Source organism: Erithacus rubecula, assembly GCF_903797595.1.
Source record: "Erithacus rubecula genome assembly, chromosome: 3".
NCBI lineage: Eukaryota > Metazoa > Chordata > Aves > Passeriformes > Muscicapidae > Erithacus > Erithacus rubecula.
The window spans coordinates 23,973,158-23,992,845 of record NC_136689.1 but is presented as its reverse complement, the minus strand read 5'-3'; the positions used below and the strand labels follow the sequence as shown (position 1 = coordinate 23,992,845).

General features: G+C 40.7%; 2 protein-coding genes across 16 annotated transcripts in view; one reads left to right on the top strand and one right to left on the bottom strand.

The window, feature by feature from the left end:
- Nucleotides 1-19,688, bottom strand: part of DYNC1I1 (dynein cytoplasmic 1 intermediate chain 1) — a 182,582-nt gene that overhangs the window by 9,609 nt on the left and 153,285 nt on the right. For all 4 annotated transcript variants that reach the window (XM_079301007.1, XM_079301009.1, XM_079301010.1 and 1 more), the window contains exons 15-16: nt 14,704-14,844; nt 8,320-8,445 (exon numbers count right to left, since the gene is read on the bottom strand). In XM_079301007.1, coding sequence (XP_079157133.1) covers nt 8,320-8,445; nt 14,704-14,844 — 267 coding nt within the window. The remainder of the gene's footprint in view (nt 1-8,319; nt 8,446-14,703; nt 14,845-19,688) is intronic.
- Nucleotides 15,291-19,688, top strand: part of SGCE (sarcoglycan epsilon) — a 452,776-nt gene continuing 448,378 nt past the window's right edge. For all 12 annotated transcript variants that reach the window (XM_079301014.1, XM_079301013.1, XM_079301021.1 and 9 more), the window contains exon 1: nt 15,291-15,300. The gene's annotated coding sequence lies outside the window, so the exon portion shown is untranslated. The remainder of the gene's footprint in view (nt 15,301-19,688) is intronic.

Genomic DNA, 19,688 nt, shown 5'->3' with positions numbered 1-19,688 from the left:
AGTTTATATTTTAACTGTTACTTCCCAAGTCATGAATATAATACTTTTTAATGTTCAAAATACAGACCATTCTACAATCCATAAAGATTAACAACAGTTAAGGATTCTCAAAATGAAAGCTGCTACTGTATGTGACAGGTTGAAACCACAGAAGCCCCCTGAAAAAAAATTAATTATACAAAGCAGTTCTTGTCTCAGAAATGTTTTAACACTACAATGATAAGTCACAGACTTCTATGAAATTTGCAAATTGCTGCACACAAACTGAGCTTAAACTAAATTTCATGCTTGGCAATTTTCCTCTTCCATACTTTCTGCTACTTAAAGCTATGGACACTTTTCAGTAACATTTATTTTTACATCAGAAAAGGGGTAAAAAATTTCAGAGTAAATGTGACCCAACAGACTAGCTGGTTATTTAAAATACATAGTCTGTGACATTAGCAACATGCATTGACTGCAGCTGTGCTCCTCCCCAGTTTTCCACAATACAGGGTTAGGATGGGGGCAGACCAGCTAAAGCTGAGACCACAGTCTCAGCTACAGCTACCATAGAAAGCCTGGACCTAGATTCTTTTTTCCACTAAGCCTCTTGACAAGTTTTCAGGAGAAGCAGTAACTGAGGAACTAGCAGTGAAGCCCCCAGCAGTGCCCATGTGGACAGACGGGTATGTCTGATCTGGGCTTCCCTTTGCTCTTTTTCTCTTGCCCTTTACAGTGCTTCCCAGCTCAGCAGGAAAATACCAGCAGGAATACTGTCACATAGAGCTCTCCCTTTTCCCCCTCCTGCAGGCTGCACTGTGCAGAAAGGGAATGATCTCTTACAGATTCTCTTCTGCTGCTCTCATCACTTCGTTATCTGAGTGCTTTCCAATAGTGCATTAAGCTACATGATTAACTCCTGTCACATGTGGCTTGTTCTCTCTGATCCTCTCTGCAGGGGGAGGATCTGGGTCTTTGCAAAGGAAAAGGAAACATAAGACAGCTTTAAAAATAGTGTGCAAATGAATAAAAAGGACTAGGGCCAGAGTTTTGTTGGTTGGTTGACTGTGTTTCTTAAGATTTTTATTTCACATGATAAAAAGTTGAATACTGCTTCTAAAATATATTTGTATTGTATTGGAAACTCATGTCTTTTTACCCCATGAAATTCTCTAGGGAGCTGGTAAACTGTCTCTGGAGAACTGCTGAAGTATTTCATCATAAGCAAGTGGAAGCTAAGAATAAAGAATCAACTGAATTTTTAAGATGACCATTTAAAACCCCCACCCTTTCTCTCTGTTTTAATTCATTTTAATTTAACCCATTTAATTTCACTGTCTGATCAACAAATGAGAAAAAAAGGTACTTTCATTAAAAATCTGACACTTCCTCCTTTAATTTTAACAAGCAACATTTGGATAGTAAAATGGAAGTAGAATTTTGTGTCCATTTATCTAGAGAGAGAAACAGAAGTAACTGTTGTTGCCAGCAACAAGCAAATATCCAGGCATGGGCAGCAGAGTGACCCTGTACACCAGGTGGGGCCCACTTCTGCATCATGCACAAGCACATCACAGAATCCTGGGGACAGGCTCCACTTTGAGAGGATGTTTGTCCCACCATCTCTACCCACTCTGGGACTTCAGCATTCTGATAGTTAAAAATACTCTTTTAATTTTTGACTCGAATACACAGCCAGCTTGCAGCCACATGCACTAGTGGCAGCATGTCCTCAGCTCCACTAGGTCTTCTCCTCTGGCCCCAAGCACTCAGCAAGAACATGAAACATCTATATTGCACATCCACATCCCCCTCAGACACATTTCAAGAGCTCTTTTTTAAGAATAAAATACTTTTTTAAACTTAAGAGTAAGGGATTTTGCACACACAGTGCAAGTAGAATATGACCTGGAAGAAATAAATGGGGAAAAAAAAGGAAAAAGAAAAAATAGAAGGTGGATGAGAGGCTGCTTTGTTTACAACCAAAGGTGCAAAGAGCATTTGCAAAGTTTTGATCTTTTAAAAATCAGTTTTATGAAGTTTTATGCTTTTTAAGTCTGAAACCCATGATGAGGGAGACTGAGAAGGGCAGAGAGCCAGTGATGCCACATGATACACAAGAGGTGGCAGAGAAAGAGAAGCACAAGGGCCAGGCTGGTACTGGAGATAAAGATCTCCAATCCTCAGCTACCAGCCTTAGGTAACTCAGATTAATTAGATCATGGCTCAGTTTTCCCTCTTGAAAAGTACTTCCCTAATAAAGATTGTTATTAGGAACATAAGCCTCCATTTCAGCTTCCAAAGTATCCAAACAGAGTGAAATAACAAGGTAACTCATATCCCTTTCCATTTCTTATCAGACTAATACAACCTCACTGACAAGCAAACAGCCATCAATAGGTGTGTATAGGGAAATTTATACTCAGAGGTATAAACTTATGCAATTCTTTGTATGGATGTAGCTAAGCCTTATTTTAAACTGTTAAAAACTAGGCTTTAACTTATCAACATAACATTGTTTTTCTACAGAGGAATAAAGCAGTGCTTACATAAAGACCTCAAAGCATTCACAGTAACCTAAAGTAATGAATATTGTAATGAGAAACACAAGTATTTAGGGTGATAATGACTGGACTTTGCTCTACTTAGATCAGCTCACCCCCTATGGAGGCTACCAAAGCTTAAAGATTTTATCACCCTAGTAATCAGCAATGGGTAATGGCCTTCATAAAACACAGTAATTAAATTGACTGATTTCAAACTAGTGTGTTTTTTTCATTAGGGTGTTCTTATTTAACCTACTTCAAAAATCCCTTTGTGAATACAGACTGTATCAGTCAAAATTGAAATTATGAGGGACGAGAAGCTTGTTCTGCTCAATATTTCAGATATTATTCAAGTAAAAAGCTGAATTCCTGGTATTTTTGTAATCTCTAAATGCTTCCAGTTTTAAAATCTTTCAACTTATAAAACTGGGGGAAAAGAGGAAGCAAATCAAAACCTTTACATTTTAGTTCTTTTAGTTCTTTACATTTTCCAACAACTCTTAAGATATTCTGCTTTGTTAAAATATGTTTTTAAAAATCTCTGAGGCCAGGGTTCTAACCACCCTAGAAGAAATATCAATTAATTTAATTATCCTTTATGCCTCGATTGTGCATGTTGTTGTAACTACTGTGTCTTACTTAATCTTTGAATGTTTTTGAATAAACTTGGTTGTAAGCACAACCCCTTAATATTGCTCAAATTTGCCTTCATGATATGTGTGTGAGCCATTTTTCTGTGTTCCAAGAATACTTGTAACTCAACACAGGTTTTCAAATCAAATATTTTATGGCGAGTCTCAACTCTGCATTTGTGGCAAAAATATTTCCCAACTCAATATATGCTCTACAGAAGCTTTATGATGGCAAAAGCAAACCTACTGGAAACTCTGCCTGGATAACTACATGACACAAAACATAGCTTCATATTTCTCTCTCTGAGCTACAGCAGTTTTTATCTGCATGAATGAGATGCTGGATATGTGTTTTCTGTACAAAATCCATAGTGAAACACGGGGATCACAAGACAGGAGTACAAAGTACAAATGCTTCCCTACTCTAGACAGAAAAACAAGTGACTCAGTAGTCATGCTGAAATGTGAGAGCTGGTCACAAACATACTTTTGTTTCTGTCTAGAACCCCAAGAATCTCAGAGCAGCTGTTAAAAGCTGCTGAAATCAAAGGAAATTATTTTATAGGCACCAGTGGGATATCCTTACTGTACAACTTCATCCACATACTTCAGGGCAGTTACCAGCTCCTCCCTCACTGGTCATGCACTTGAAAATGAGATATGGGATTAACACCTATCATGGAGCAAATGGGGAAGTACACAAGGAACCTAACACAACAGCCCTAAAAACGCTTCAGGCAGTATTAACTCTGAAACATAACAAAGTTACATAAACATCCATATGATTCTGATTTCACTGCAAGGAAACAAGGGCAGAGGTAATAACTGTACAAAGAATCCCAGGTAACTGCTGTGTTGGCAGAGCCAGCTTCCCTGGATGGTCTTGAAAAAGACTTTTTCTTACTTCTGTCCAGCCCACCTGTCATACTAGTTGCCTTTTAAAAGCACCACTAGAAGTAACTGTCTGAAAGACTGCCAAAGAGATGCAACAGTTTGTCCTGTAACCACTTTAACAGAATAATATATTGCATTAAACTCCTTGTGAATTCTGTGATACTATGCTGTGAACTTATTTTATATTTTATTAAAATCAAATAATAAGTCATTGACTCACAGTTTCTATCTATGTACTCACAGTGCAAGCAGAATATGATCTGGAACAGATAAATGGAGAAAAAGAAGAAATAATAGAAAGTGGATGAGAAGCTGCTTCTTTTACAACCAAAGGTGCAAAGAGCATTTGCAATAAGCCAGGTAAGCAACAAACATGGTTGTTAGAGAATATTTATGACAGCAGGCACTGTGTAACATCACTGAAGCGTGCACAACTGGAGCAAGCTTTCTAGAAAATGTGTCTGCAAAACAGACATGCAGTTAGGTCTAACTATCAATCACCTGATCATGTGAACAAACCTATAGGCAGTGGTCCATGTTCTGTTAAAATCAGCTTCTACAGAAAACTTGCTGCCCAGTAAATAAGCCAAAAGGCCACAGAAACTAAAATACATTATACAAATGATCACAATGATAACATCACAACTACAGCAAAAGTATGAATATTTAGATCTTATGGAGACTAAAGTGTATTTACAATGATTGGTAATATCTACTAGCTAAGTTATTTAGCTTGAAGATCCCATCACACTGAAACAATCAGATTTTTTGCATGTTTGGGTTTTTATTTCATTTTATAATTCACATTCTTTAAAACAGTGCTTACTGATCCACAAGAGCACATCTATATGGACTGTTTAAGTCTGCTCTCCACTGGAACTGTGTATGTGTAACTCCCATTAATGCTAATGGGCACAAAGCACACGCATAGAGGAGAAAATAGACCCCTCACTGTGAAAATAAATGTGTTCAGTTATTTTCAGATGCGATGCCAAAATCAAACAACTAAAAGTACATAGTCAAAGGAGATAACACTATATAGCCTAACTGGAAGTGTCACCCTTATTTTTAACTCCCTGGTCATGGACCCTGCCATGTTCTTCATGTGTCTGACATTTCTTGTTGTCATCAAGACCATGACTGGATAATGTATCAACATGGGCCAAAGTGAAAACACAACTGAAAAACAGCCCCGATCCCACACTGCTTACCTTCACAAAGGATGCAAGGTTAGGCCTTATGTCTTATGTTTTTCACTTAGGTCATATGTTTTCTTTTTATATCATATGGGTTATTAACAGCAATAAACTTTACAGCTCTCTAGGATAGTTCCTTAAAATTGTGATGAATATATCAAAATTAAAATTCCTACTACTTAATTTTTTCCTTAATGGTTGATAGCCTGATGCATTCTGCTCTGATCACAATTCACAGAGTCAATGCTGTCTAATAAACAGGTAATAAAAACTGTTTATCTAGTAAGGTGACATTAAAAGATACAATGCTGTATTAAAATACAAATACAGTATTTTTTTCTGGTGGAACCAGTGCTTTATGAGTTTATAGCTGATCTAACATGACATTTGGAATAGTCAAAAGAAAACAAAGGTTTTTAAAAGGGTGCAGTAAAAGTGAAGCATTAATGGTTTTGGTGAGTGTATTTAGGGTCTTTGTAAAGTGACCTGCTGACTTTCTAGTAATCACATCCATCTTCCCAAATCAGGGAGATGCACCTTCAAACAAGTGGATGCTACTGAGTTATCAGCCAGGCAGAGATGAGTTCTTCCAGTGATGAGGCCTTTTCAAAAGCTGATGTTATAGGAGATGAGGAGGGTGCTGTTGGTGAAAGGTCAACTTACACATCTTAGTATCAGGATTTGCAACAGTGCTGGGTCAAAAATGAAAGTTAGCTGCTGTACAGTCTAGCTCCCAGCTCCTCAACCCCAGCCACATGCCCACTCATCTACTCTCCCATGAGTCAATTCATGGAGAAAAACAGCCCAAACAAAACAAACCAACCAAATAAATAAATAAATAAATAAATACTTCTCTCCTGATTGTCTCTCTCTGCACAATGTGAGTGATGACAAGCACTGCTACCTGCACAAAAACTGGGCAGCAAGGGATGCAGCTAAGGATGGCTGGGAGAAGAGCTTTTCTTTTTAAACTGTCAGCCCAGCCCCATCAGAACCCAGAATCAAACCCCTGCAAAAAGGACAGTCAAAGCAGGACCCCAGCTGAGCCACAACCTAGCCAGTGTCTGCACAGTGAAGTAAAGCAAAATCCTTAAATGCTGCCATATTTCTGTGCCAGACATTTCCAAAAATGCATGTGCACTGTGAATCCCTTGTGCGCCACGCCTGAGGACAGCTAAGGATGGAATCTCTCATCAAAGAGCTCTTTACAGACTGGCTTAATGACCCAAGAGGCTGCTGCTCACTGTTACATGTCCTTGGTTCCAGGCTCTTGATCTTGCAAGGTATTTCTGCATCTCACTTCAGTGTTTATAATGAGAACACTTGGGCTAGAGAATATATGACCACCATTCTCTTTTAAACCAGAAAAAGGCATTAACAACACAGCAGCCCCAGCAGTGCTGCAGCCCAGATGACCTCTCCTAAATTTCATGCAGGAATTACTGCAAAGACTGATACTGCCTGACTGAACCAGGCGACAAATTAATGAGCTCCTTCATTCATTAGAGGAGGATTGGCAGTGGTCTGTCAGGGGCCATGTGGATAGACATCCATTGGTTTATTTAAGCATGTATGGAGCTGAGCTGGAGACACTGAGGCTCTGCATGGGCAGGGTACACAACATTCCTGAAGCAGAACCCTTTATGTAACACTGAACTGGACTCACACAAATCAATACAGTTGAACAACTCTGTTTTATTTTTCAAGTAATAGAAGCCTGTCTTTATTTTTTGAGTGTATCACTGTGACTCATTTTGCAAGATGACGTCTTATTATGCAGAGGAAAGGTCAAAAACTTCAATATTGCTACTTCTGCATAGAACACAATTTTCTTCTGGGTGAGTTTGCAGAAGTAAATAGTTCTATGAATGATTTGGTGCATGATATGCAAAAAGAGACATTTCTACAGCCTGTCTAGACTCTCAGACAAGATCAGACTGTGCTGTCATCAAAGACATTTCCACAGCCTGTCATATCATTTGAAAGACAGAACAGTCATGCAAAATGAAAAATAAATAAAAACAGCTGACCTGCCAATGTCAGAGTGGAAATCTGAGCACAGTAACCTTAGACAATTTAGAGATTATGCTAACAACATGGCAAGAAGTTTCAGCAAACATTTGTGAGGAAGGGCAACTCCTGCACTAGTGAATGAAATCCAAAAATGTGAGTCATGCACAAGCAATTTTGCTATGGGCCATAAAATCACTTTATGAGAATTACAGATAATTCTGTATGCATTCTATAATGTTTCCCTACTGTGTAGAGATGGGTATCTCAATATCCTATCACAGATAATGATGGAAAACAAATTCTCTACATAAAAGCTGATTGCTCAGAGATTCACCCTTAACTGTTCCAAGGGATTGTAATGCTGATGGAATACTTTATACTGCATTCATCAACAAAGAGTTAGATTCATCACTGCCAAACACACTGCAGTTTAGATGCTTGATATAAGATGTAGCAGAGTGAATTGAGAGCAGCCTTAGACACAGAGTATGCATCCTGCTATAGTCTATCACACATGCACCTACCATCCTTCAAAATGACACTTCTCATTTCCTCCTCTTAGTATGTTTTGCACATATTCAGACATATGAAGCAGTATCAAAAGAACAGATGCACTCTGTGCATATCATACTGACAAAAACTTACAGCAATAAGCCAGTCATAAAATAAGAGATACTGGAGGATAAAAGGTGAATCCTTTAGGACGAATTTTAGAAGAGCACTGCCTCTTTTCACACCTGAATTTTTTTCTTCATGTTCTTTTAACTTTTTCCAACTGTACCTACAGGATCATTATAAAAAAAATAGCTTGAAAAACACTGGAAGCTTTCAGAAGAGACTTCTCTCATGAGACTTCAACAAGCTAATTCTTTTTCAAGGTAGCTTTACGACTAACACATTGCAGGCAACCCAAATTCAATGAGGATTCCGCTGAAAGAATATGACGGATTTCTTTCTTAAACTTAGATGTGGCAGTCTCCAGCAGCTGAGCTTAAAAACAAAACACAAAACCCCAACAAAACAAACAGACCATGAAAGAATCCCAAAAGAAGATACCTCTCCAACATCATAGACCCATATGCGGCCTTCTGAGTCACCAACTGCTACCTCCTTCCCAGCCTGAGCCCAGCGGACACGGTTGAGGGCAGACGCTCCTTCTATGGTGACACTGGCTGTGGGAACCTGTTGAAACAATAGCAACAGGAAGGACAATAAAATCACACTGCCTACAAACCCAGGGGTCAGTTTTGAATGTCCCAAATGAGTCAAAGTCCCTGGGCATCGCTGGAAGAAGTAAACAACTCGCATTGGGTTGGGGTGAGAAAAAAAAGCAAAGGGGTTCATTGTTTCTTTGATCACATGTGCTAAAAACAGACGAGTAAGACAAGAGTAAGAGATTGCTTGGAATTAACAGTAAAAGGCAGTAAGTGAAACAAATTTTTCCTCTTTAGCCCTGGAAACATGCAAAACCAAATATTTTTTCTCAAAAGTCACTAACATGACCAAGAACCAGTTGAAAGCAGGATTCTGTTTCAGTCCTGCCTTGGCTTCTGACTCAGGCCCAGATAACCTGACAGTCAGCAGACACATCTCTGTATTCATGCTGACACATCCTTTAAATCCATACTCACCTCTGTGGCTAGATGCAGAGGTTGAAACTTAGGTATTCCATCAGAGAAGTCCTGAGCTAATCACTTTAGAGTGAGGACATGGCAGAAGTAAGAACAGCTGAGCCAACATTTTGGAACTCCTACAATATATTCCACAATTCTCTTTTACATCCTCAGGATATTACTTCTGCTTTAAGTACACCTGGATGCTAATTCCTAAACCCCCTCCCTGCCCCAAGTCAACCAACTTAACAGGTGATCCACAAGAACACATAAAGATCCTGGTTAATGCGTGGGATGAGTAAAGCAATAAACATGATCTTAAGAGAAGCATTTGCCATGTATGTTGGAATGAGGGCATTCAAAGATGCTGCAGGAGGGAGAAACTGTGTGGGTGTTTGTCCCAGATAGGTGAATCACTCAGTTGATTTAGGTCACCTCGTATGACAAATGACAGCAACCTGCAAGCCTATTAATGCTCCACCCAACTGCCTTTAATAGGAGAGAGAATCTGCCTAAGCAAGGAGCCTGAAGCTTGGCATAACAGTCTTCCAAACAAGGTTTTTTAGTTTCAGTGCCTTTTAGGTCAAGGCAAATGGGATAGGATAGCTGCAAAAACAACCCCTCCACCAGATACTTCTGGTGGGAAAAGATTTTGGTTACATTGTGAAATGACAAGGGAGCGTCCCAGGATCTATAAATGGGCATAGAATGTACAATAGTCTAGGTAAAAAGAGGTAGTAGGACAAGAACCAGAGTCCAGGCTACTCTGGGAGGAGTGACAGGTACTTCTTCTGTCCTCACTGGCAACATAGTGCAGCAGAGGAAGGAAGAAAGAAGCTCGAAGGTCATATTAAAGCCTGGCCTGAACATTGACAAACTGGCAAGATTAACAAAACCAGTATTTTGCTGACTTCATCTCGGTTCTCTGACCGTAGCTTTACATTTTTGTTGTGAGACAAGTCCAAAGATCCTGAAGAAAAATAATTTAAAAATGAACACTGCATGGCTCCGATGCCAGTCTCCTCCTCAGCTCTCATGCCTGCATTGTGCCACAGCAGATGAGTGACAGCAGGAAGCCAAACCTCTGCAGACTTGCTGAGAGTCTCGTTTCAGCCGCAGTGCCACGCCAGCAGCCGGACAAGGACCGGGAAGCAGGGCTGCTTCCCTTGACTCTGCCCAGGGGGAGGCTCCTGCTCCTCCTCACCAGCCCTGACACCAGGCTGCCAAACCAACTGGCACCTCCAGCACAAGGATCCTGCCAAAGCATCACCTCAGCAAAGGGCTTCACAGAAGTGTCCTGAGCCCCACACAAGAAATGCAGGAGGATTTTGTCTGCAGAATGATGAATGATGTAGAAATAAAGCTGGATAGCAATCAGAAAGCAGATATCATCCTCCCCCCCCCTTTAGGAAGTCATTCAAATGCAAATAATTATTGGACTCATCTCCCCATTGTGCAAGGCCTAGGTCCTGTCCAAGGCAGCATTACCCAAAAAAGCTGGCATGAACCAACTCCTTGTCCCAAGTCTGTTACCTAAGAAGAGTCAATGGCCTTAAGCTGACATGGAGTCATTGATCCATGATAAAAATCACAGTAGAAAACAAGCAAGTTTTAATGCTGCAATCACCGATTTCTGAAAAGAAAAAAAAAAAAAAAAAAAAAAAAAAAAAAAAAAAAAAAAAAAGACAAAAAATCCATCCAAAATCAATTTCATAACATTTGGGAATGGGTTTTTTCAAACAGTTAAATGCCAGATTTTAGAGGACTAAGCCACTAACCAGCTATGTTCCTTAGAAAACTGTAGATCACAGATATGTATTTAAAGTACAAATATACAGTGTATATTTAAGGCATTGAATTTTCACAAAATCTTTCAGGAGGCTGTAATATAAAACACTAGAACTGGGGTTAGGTTTAGGTTTTGTTTTTGGGGGTTTGCTTTTTGTTGTTGTTAGTACAGCATTCTTTCAGTGTTCCACATAAAAATAAGCAGCATGAATGCCGCAGACACAAGGCACAGCCCATACTTTTTTCAAAACCCGATGGTTTTGAAAAACTCTGTTACTAATCCACAAAGCTATATAACAAAATAAAAAGCAATACTGAAACAGTCTTCAAAAATCCAGAGAAAAAACCTTTTCTCCAGTGATATGGAGAAAAATATAGTCAAACCATAGTATCTTAAAATAGAATTGACTGCTCTCAGTAGTGATAGTTTAAATTACACGACTATTTTAGATTTCAAGGTTAGAGTTTATTTATAATGGTGACATTATGTTTTTAAAATCATATTTGAAATACTTTATAAATTGTCTGAAGTTGGTGCTTGTCAGATTTTAAACATTTTTGAAATGAAATTTTAACAGATAACAGATTAAGAAAGATGCAGTCAGAAAAACCTGTATGATAAGAATATAGCTTTTTATTATTTTTTTTATTGCCTATGTAGTATCAAAACCTACTTACAAATACATCTGTTACCTGTTTCTAGATGTAGACACCATCCTCACACTTTAACAGCTAAGGTTCAGCATGCAAAAAACCTGAGAAAAATCTGAACAGGATATAACACAGAAGAAATAAGCGACTTTGTAAGTCAGTTTCGTATCAGTTGATACATAAATAAAACTCATCAAGCACCAAAAGACCTTCTCCAATCTTGATCAGAAAATAAATGTCACAGATACATAGGTAAAAAAACAGTATTTGTAATCCTTAAGTTGTTTGCAAACCTCACTACACTTATCCATAAAAATAATATTCAGTTTGCAGAAGAATGATGGAATGGGTAAGGACTTTTTGCTTTTCAGCTTTTTTTTATATGCATTTATCAGGTATGAAATAAAACGTGATGAATTTCCTTGCTATTACAAAAATAATTTCTGATATGCAGAAATAAACATGAAGTACACCGATAGTCTTGCAACTTTGCAAAGAGATTTTGAAAATAATTATTACAGAGATTAAATCTTTGGTACAGTCCAATGATCTAAGTTATTTGATCAGAAAGAATCTCAGGAAAAATGTTTTCAATAAATCCCGAGAGCAACGTCAGTGGAAACCTTGTTGCAATGCAAAAATTTGAAGGTAGCATATTGTAACTAAACCCAGGTGTTTTCTTAATTTATTTTCAAAATAATACCTAAATATTCATGTGGCTTATCCCCCAAATTAAACAAAGCCAGGACTCATTAATAACAATCACATATAGTTCTTACAGAGATTTTTATCAACAGCTAGCAGTTAAACACAGTAATAGACCTGTCATTTTCTACTGTCTTCACAAATACTTTGACATCACATATCTGACATCTAAAAGTAGTAACGATCTAAAATATAGGTGTTTTGAGATCTCTTATTACAAAGGCAGAAGTGCTGACAAGGAGTTTTTCTTAACAAATAGCTGTATAGACTTAAACGGCATAATCAATTACAGAAATCTGGAAAATTATTAGCTAATTACGACCTACCAGATAGAGGGTAAAAGCAAGCAACGATCACTTTCAGCTACGATGCTTAGAAGAACTGTTTGCAGTTCTCTGTTTCAGAGATACTTTTGTTGCTTCTCCCGTATAACAAACTTCACACCTATTCAGAACCTGCCAGTTTATCATTTATAAAGATTTTTTTTTTCATTTGTTTCATCACTGCTCAGTAAGGAAACCAAATGATTTTTCTGTGTCCAGAGACCCAAATTTTATTCTCATAAAAACACAAAGCTCGGATACCATGGAAATAATTCCAGTCTGATCCTTACAGGAGAGCTGATTTTGACCCCTCAGAACGGAAATAATTTGTGAAATCAGGGGGTGGCCTTGCAAGCAGAATAAAAGCAGGATGAAGCTTGAAATTAATTCTTCTTTTTGATGTTTCTATATATTTATATGTAAACACACTGAAAAACACCCAGTGGTTTGGTACGTACAGCCTTATTATTGATGGGAAAGGGATCAAGCAGTCCAGACTAATTTTTTGGAAAGAAATTATGGTCTCCTTGAGTAAAATGGCAAAACATCAGTTGATTTCAATTTAAGCCCTGGTACATAGGGGGGAAAGGATTTTTTTTTCTTCTTCTCAAAATGCTGGGTTTTATGCTCTGTGTTTAAGCCTGCATTAATGAGAACACCTGAAGGATATGTCCCTCCCTTCCCAAAATAAATTCTTAGGAGACTCCTCCTGCATATCCTCCAGCTGTATGTGCTCTAATTAAAAAGGCTGCACTGCTTCCTGCTCAGGGCACTTCAAAAGGCCTCGCTGCTCCCCTTGACAGTGCACTGCCCCGTGCTGGTTCCTCTTACCTGTCCACTCTTATTTATGGCAAGCACCACTCACTGGAAGCCATAAACTGTGCCCATATTTTACTCTGACTGAAATGCATAGCAGGTTTATGTGAAAAGTATATTAATGATCCAACCAATATTTGAAAAAAAAAAAATTAAAATAAGACGTATGGAGGAAAATACTGTTGCTTACTCTTCCATCTTCTCTTTTTCAGACATAAAAAAGGAGCTCACCAGCTAATATGTGACCTTTTATTTTCTTACAGTCTGTTTGTTCTTAATTTTAACTTGCATTAAGTAAAAACATGGAAGATTTCGTGTGTGGAAAAATAATTCAATTTTGCTGAACACTTATTACTAGCCATCAATGATTGACCTCAGGTGATGACAGGTTTTCTGAAAATCATTTTTGGGTGAAACCCAAGTTCAGAAAGAACAGTATCAATTTAAGCCTCTGGTGTTTTTAAAAAATTGAAATAATAAAAGAAAAAAGACTGGGGTTTGGCAAATTTAGAAAGATGCTTTTGAAAAAACACAGTGTATCAATCTCGATCTTTGCTAAAAGTGATCTAATTAATCTTTTCCAACCATTGAAATTCAAAGAAAAATCCTTTCCTTTCCAATGGACCTCACTATTTAGCTAATAGCGGTGAAAACTCAGTTGTTATTTGCATTTGTACCTTTACGTTGCCCAGCAAAGTTTCAAGAAAAAAAAAAAAAACGGGTGAGGGTGTAAAGCCCCAAATAACAGGTGAGAGAGATGCCCTGTGCTTGAAGAGACTGAAGCAGGGTACCAAGCGACTCAGAGGCAGGATGCGAGGGGAGATGCAGGGGCACACGCTCAGCGTCTGACACGCTGGAAGCACTGGCACGGGGCTTCCAAGTTACAATCCCCAGAGAATTTGGGGCAGAGGATGATGAATTCAGAGGGAGAGGAAGCCTCGCAGTCCCCGCCGGCAATCAGTGGAGGGGTGGCCGGGCTGCCAAGGTGTGACCCCTGGGAGAGAGCTGGAATCGCAAACCTGGCGCTCGGAGCATCGTGCGCCAGAAACGGGGTGCGGGGGGATAACAAAAACCCGCAGAACGGGCGCGGTTTTAAAAGTGCACCTTAAAATAACAGAGGGGGAAGGAGCCTCCTCCCCGAGCCGGCACCGCGGCATTTAATTGCGCTGGCTTTGTGCCGGGGGTGCCGGAGCCGGCGCTCCCGCCCCTGACAGGTACGGAGCGCAGCAGCCCCGCCGCAGGGGAGGGAGCGAGGAGGCGGGAGCGAGGGAAGGAGGGACGGCAGGCGGGGGAGGGGGACGGGCGGGCGCCCCCGGCAGCGGGACCTGCCCTTCCTCACCCTCCCCTCCCCGCCGCGCCCCGGGGCCGGGCGGCGGCCGACGCCGGCTCGCCCCCGCCCCGAGGGAGCGCGGCGCCCCTCGGAGCCCCGGCGGGGCGGATGGCGAGCGCCGCCCGGCAGGACCGGCCCTCGCGGGGCTCAGGTCTCGCCCGGCGCCCCGCTGCCCGCCCGCCCGCGCCTTCCCAGGGCCGCCGAGCCGCCTCACCTCGGTGTCGTTATTCAGGTTCCACAGATCCAGGCGCCCCATCCCGTCCACGCAGGCGAAGAGCGCGGGATGCACTGGCGACCACATGACATCGTAGACATAGTCGGCATTGTCTTCAAAGGAGTAGAGCGGCTTGTTGTGCTGTAAAGCAGAGAGCGGCATGAAGACTTCGTGGCGCTAGTGCTGCCTGGGGCTGTCTGGCGAGTCTAATTAAAAACTTTGCACATTTACAAAGTGTCATAAAACTTCCCCAGATGAAAGGTCCTCCGAGAAGGGCGGGACTGCGCTTTAATGGGGCAACAACTGTCCGGTGGGATAAATGAGATGCCCGGTGTGAGGGGTGTGGGACGCGCGGATGACGGGGCGGGGGGAGCGCCCGCGGCCGCTCCCGCTGCCGGCCGGCACCCCGGCGGCGGGAGGGCTGCGGGGGGCGGTGCGGGAGCAGGAACAGGAGCAGGATCAGGAGCAGGGGCAGCGCTTCCCCCGAGCCGGGCGCGCTGGCGGAGGCCCCGGTGAGGATCGGGCGGCGGGAGCGGCGCCCCCGCGGCCCCCCGCGCAGCGCGGGCCGCGCCTGACACCTAGCGGCGGGCGGCGGCAGTGCAGCGGCCCCGCGCCGCGCCGGCTCCGCAGGGACGGACGGACGGACGGACGGACGGACGGACGGAGGGAGGGAGGGAGGGAAGGAGGGAGGGAAGGAGGGAAGGAAGGCTGTCATCTGCGGCAGGCGGGGAGTCGGAGGGAAGTTAGGAAGTACACCAGGAATAAAGTGTAATTGTTCCTCATAAATTATTCATCGCATCTGGCTTGCCTTTAATTTTTGCATAATGGCTTCGCTAATCCCCGATCAATTAATGGAAAATGAAATTTGAATGATAATGAAAACTCCAGAGATGAAAGAAATTAAGTGTTCTCGTGGCTTGTGACAGAAATCTAAACAATGGGGCTTCTCCGAGGGTCTCCCTCGGTGCCTCCCTCCTCCTGCCGTTCCCGTGCGGGATGAGCGCTCCCCGGCCCCGGGAGCTGCAGCATCACTGCATCCTGAGTGCCCAGGATGTTCTACACTCCCGTAGAACACCTCAGTCAGGTCCCTCTGCGATGAACCCTCGTGCATTTTACATAGGAAACATTGTCCGTAGTGCCTCAAAGCATAGCCATGAATTATTTTTCCGGAAAATGGAGTGACTAATCGCAATTATTATATAGCTTGCGTCTCGTATATTATCAATTTAAAGCAATAATGCAGTCGGTTTGACATCTATTCACAGACGGGTCCTTGCTAGGTGTGGTTTTTGTCCCCTTGCATCCCATGGTGCTTGGATGGATGTTGAGGCTGGCAGCACTGCAGGGACAGCACATGGGACAGGTGTGTGTCCATTTATATGCTGCTATGTCTCTAAATACTGATGAGGTGTGTTGCTGTTGCAGCACTGTATTGTAGACAATTCCATAATATTTCTGGCCATTACAGGTATCACCAAAAAAAATACTGGAAGTATTCAGAGATTTAATTTCATGACTTCGTCATTTGAAAACATACTGAAAATAAATAGGGATTTATTCCAGAGGCTGGATTTTACTCTGCTTGAAAGATCTTTAATTACAGGATCAGGTCTCAAATTTTTGTAACAAGCCTAATGGTTTTTGTCCATTTCTTAAGCCTAGCAAACATTTTGTGTAACAATGAAATGAAATTGGAGCTTGGCCTTATTACCTCGAATTTATACAGCATTCTAATTTTTTTTCCAAGGCTGGGGTTTTGCAAAAGAAAATTTAAAAATTGCAAAAATATTTTCATTCCCAAAGTCTTTTTATCCAAACACATATATGTCTGTTTAATATATTATCAGTGCAGTTACTTACATGTGTTAATGGAATTACTTACACACCTGGCCTTAAGCTTTTCCAGGGTTTAGGGCCAAATGAACACCAAACTTTTGAAGTGGCAGAGGTATTCCACAGGAAATTTCAAAGTGAATCTTTACAACAGTGAGCTAGGAAATGTTATTTAGAGAGGGTTACATGGATTCCCAATGCTGCACTATGGATTTTCACTGAAAACATCTAATTTAGGTTCAAATATATCAAGTGTCTAAATACTGGTGGGCATTGAAGACAGTAGTATACCAAAAGAAAAAGAAATCTGGTCAACTGCTAGATGGATGACATTTTTCTTATTCATGGGAAAAGTACCACACATATAGCACTTTAACATGTAATGTCATGGGAGAAGTAACAAAATTCCACAGAAGTTAAGGGTCTATTAAGATATCAATCAATCCAGGGCAGATTTCAATCAGCATTTCCTTTTTGTCAGCATATCAAAACTTGTTTTGCTCTTGAGTAGGGCACTTTTTATTTGTTTGGGTTTTTTTAGTTCTGTTTATTTTCTACTTCATGCCTAAAGACCATGGCATTAGAAGAAAGGGTCAGGAGATTTGGTGCTAGTTGATATCTTGCTGTACACATGTTGTGTAGTCTCTGGCAAATAGCTTTGGCTGATGTTCCTTGTTATCATAATAAAAACACTTTCAAGGTGCTGGGTGCAAGGTGAAAAGCCTCAAATACCAAAAATCAAATGTCTTTATCATAACAGGGAAAATACTCAGTCAGATAGAAAGTTAGAGGGAAAGTGTGGACAACACAAGGAATAATATGGTTTTTGAGAAAGGTCTCAGACACACAAGGAATGACACACAAATTAATGGAGAAGAATAGGGTGTGGAGCACAGCAAAAAAATTGCAGGATTGTGAGCAGCCCAACCAAAAGGCAAGATGAGCAGCAGTGTGGTTGGGAAATCAGGGAGAAATCATATGGTAGAAATCAGGCAGTGGTAGTGGAACTGAGCTACACAATCATACTGCCCCTAATGTCACTGTCCTCCCATCCTGACTAGCTGTCAGTGAAAAAAGAGAAAGTATTTCCCGTATACCATCTTGTCTTCCTGCACTTTTTAACCAGAGAAGAACACAAGAACTGCATAAGGTCCACCTTGCTTTGTGTCCTGTCCTCAATATTAACAGTGTTAGTATTTTCTTAAAAGTTGACATTTCATCCTGATCTGAGAGCAGTTATTTTGATTTCATTGTGAAGACTCCATTTCTTAGTTTGTGTACAAATGTTCACAGAATTTCCTTACTGTGAACCTGCTTCCTTACTCCTGGCCCAGGCCTGAAGATCTTGCAATGCAACAATCTATGAGTAAGGACTGATACCAACTGCTTTTAGAAAATGTTGAAATGTGGAACCATGTACAGGTCACTTTAAAGCAGTTTTAAGTTACCAAAACTTCAGACCTCCACAATCCATAACTAACATATGGCTATTATTATAAAACAACTGAAATTTAAACTTGATGAGCTTTCATTCTTAAATATCAACCCATCTGTTATTCAATAGAACAGAAGAAATAGTTTAAAGCAGTATCTTTACAAAAACTTGGGCTAAATCTACTTATTACTGAAAAAGAAGAGTGTAGGGTGAAAATATGGCCCTAAAGAATCATTGGAGTTTTGCCATGGATTCCAAAAGGCCATGTTTTGAGAATTTAGTGGAAAAGGCAAAAAGTCACTTCCAAAACGTGTGATTTTTTTTCTCATTTATTTAAACATGTTATCAATCATTTATCCTCAGTGTTTTGTATAGAGGCACTATTTAAGAGGACAATGAAGAGTGAACATTTTATGTACCCGTTGGCTGTCTAGGATGTAATACTTGTCTATGAAAAAAGAAGTTCACCTAAATAAATTCTACACATTTATATAAAAGAGGGGTTTTTTTACACATATAAATTTGACCAGTCTATTCCACTTATTTGCATAGAAGAATTTTCTTTAATCCAGGAGGCGCCACACATAAAGTAGCTAATTATCCATATAAAGGAATGTATACATATCCACAGGTTTTAACTGGCATCTGACTTCTGAAAAGCCATGGAAAAAACTATTGGCTTTGCCCATTTTATGAAACGAGCATCTTTTTACACGTTGCCACAATTTCTGTGTGTGTCAGCTCCACTTGAAGGTACTTTCCTAAACTGTACATTCAGCAGTACAGATGTACCACACACTCTACTGTTTCCACTTCTTTCTTTCTACTCAATTGTCTTCTATTCTAAGGATGATAAGCCAAACACCAAACTTCTGTCTCAGTGTTAGCCATCAGTGTTGTGCAGTATTCCAACTTGATTTAGGCTGATTTGGTTTTTCTAGGTGTGCAGTAAATATGACAGATTGATTAGTCCTTGGCATAGAAACTTTCTGAACAAGCTAATGTTGTTTGTTTAGGTTCAAGCTCAGGCTTTCAGGCACTTGGAAAGAGCGGAGCTAGAGTGGTCCTGAGCAGAGTGTCTGTTCCTCTGTCTGGCCCTCGAACAAACCAGGGAATAGGAGTTGGGAATGAGATGATCCTTACTGACCCTTCAACACAAACCATTCCAGGATTCTATGAAATTGGTTCCTATGAGACCAAGTATTCTGTAAATAGTCTTTATTGATTAAAAAAAAAAAAAAAAAGCCCAAAACCACAATGGGCAAAATGGTGTCAAAGAAAGACACCTCTTTCAGCAGAGATAACACATAGGGAAGGTGCAATCTTCTGTGTTTCTTTAAAGTGAGTGCTGCAGTGTCACCCTGACTGGATGACGTGAAAGAAACTGGGACAGGGCATAGCTTCTGCTCAGGATAGGATCTGAGCTTGTTCAGTGTTTTATAGGCCCAGTCTTCTCCATCATGAAAGAGACCTCAATATTTTGCTGAATCCATGCTCATTGTTTCCCTTCTGATGGTGCCAACTCAAAACATGCAGACAGTATAGCAGAAATTAAAAGCTGCCAGGAATATTGAGGCAAATTCTCATCAAATTGGCTTCACTGTGGTTTTGACTTTCCCCCCCTTCAATGGTGTCCTTGTTGGGACACCAGCAATTAGCTGTTTAGGGTTACTTGTCCATTCCTCTTGTGGTGAGGAGTTAAGTCCTCTGCTCTGCA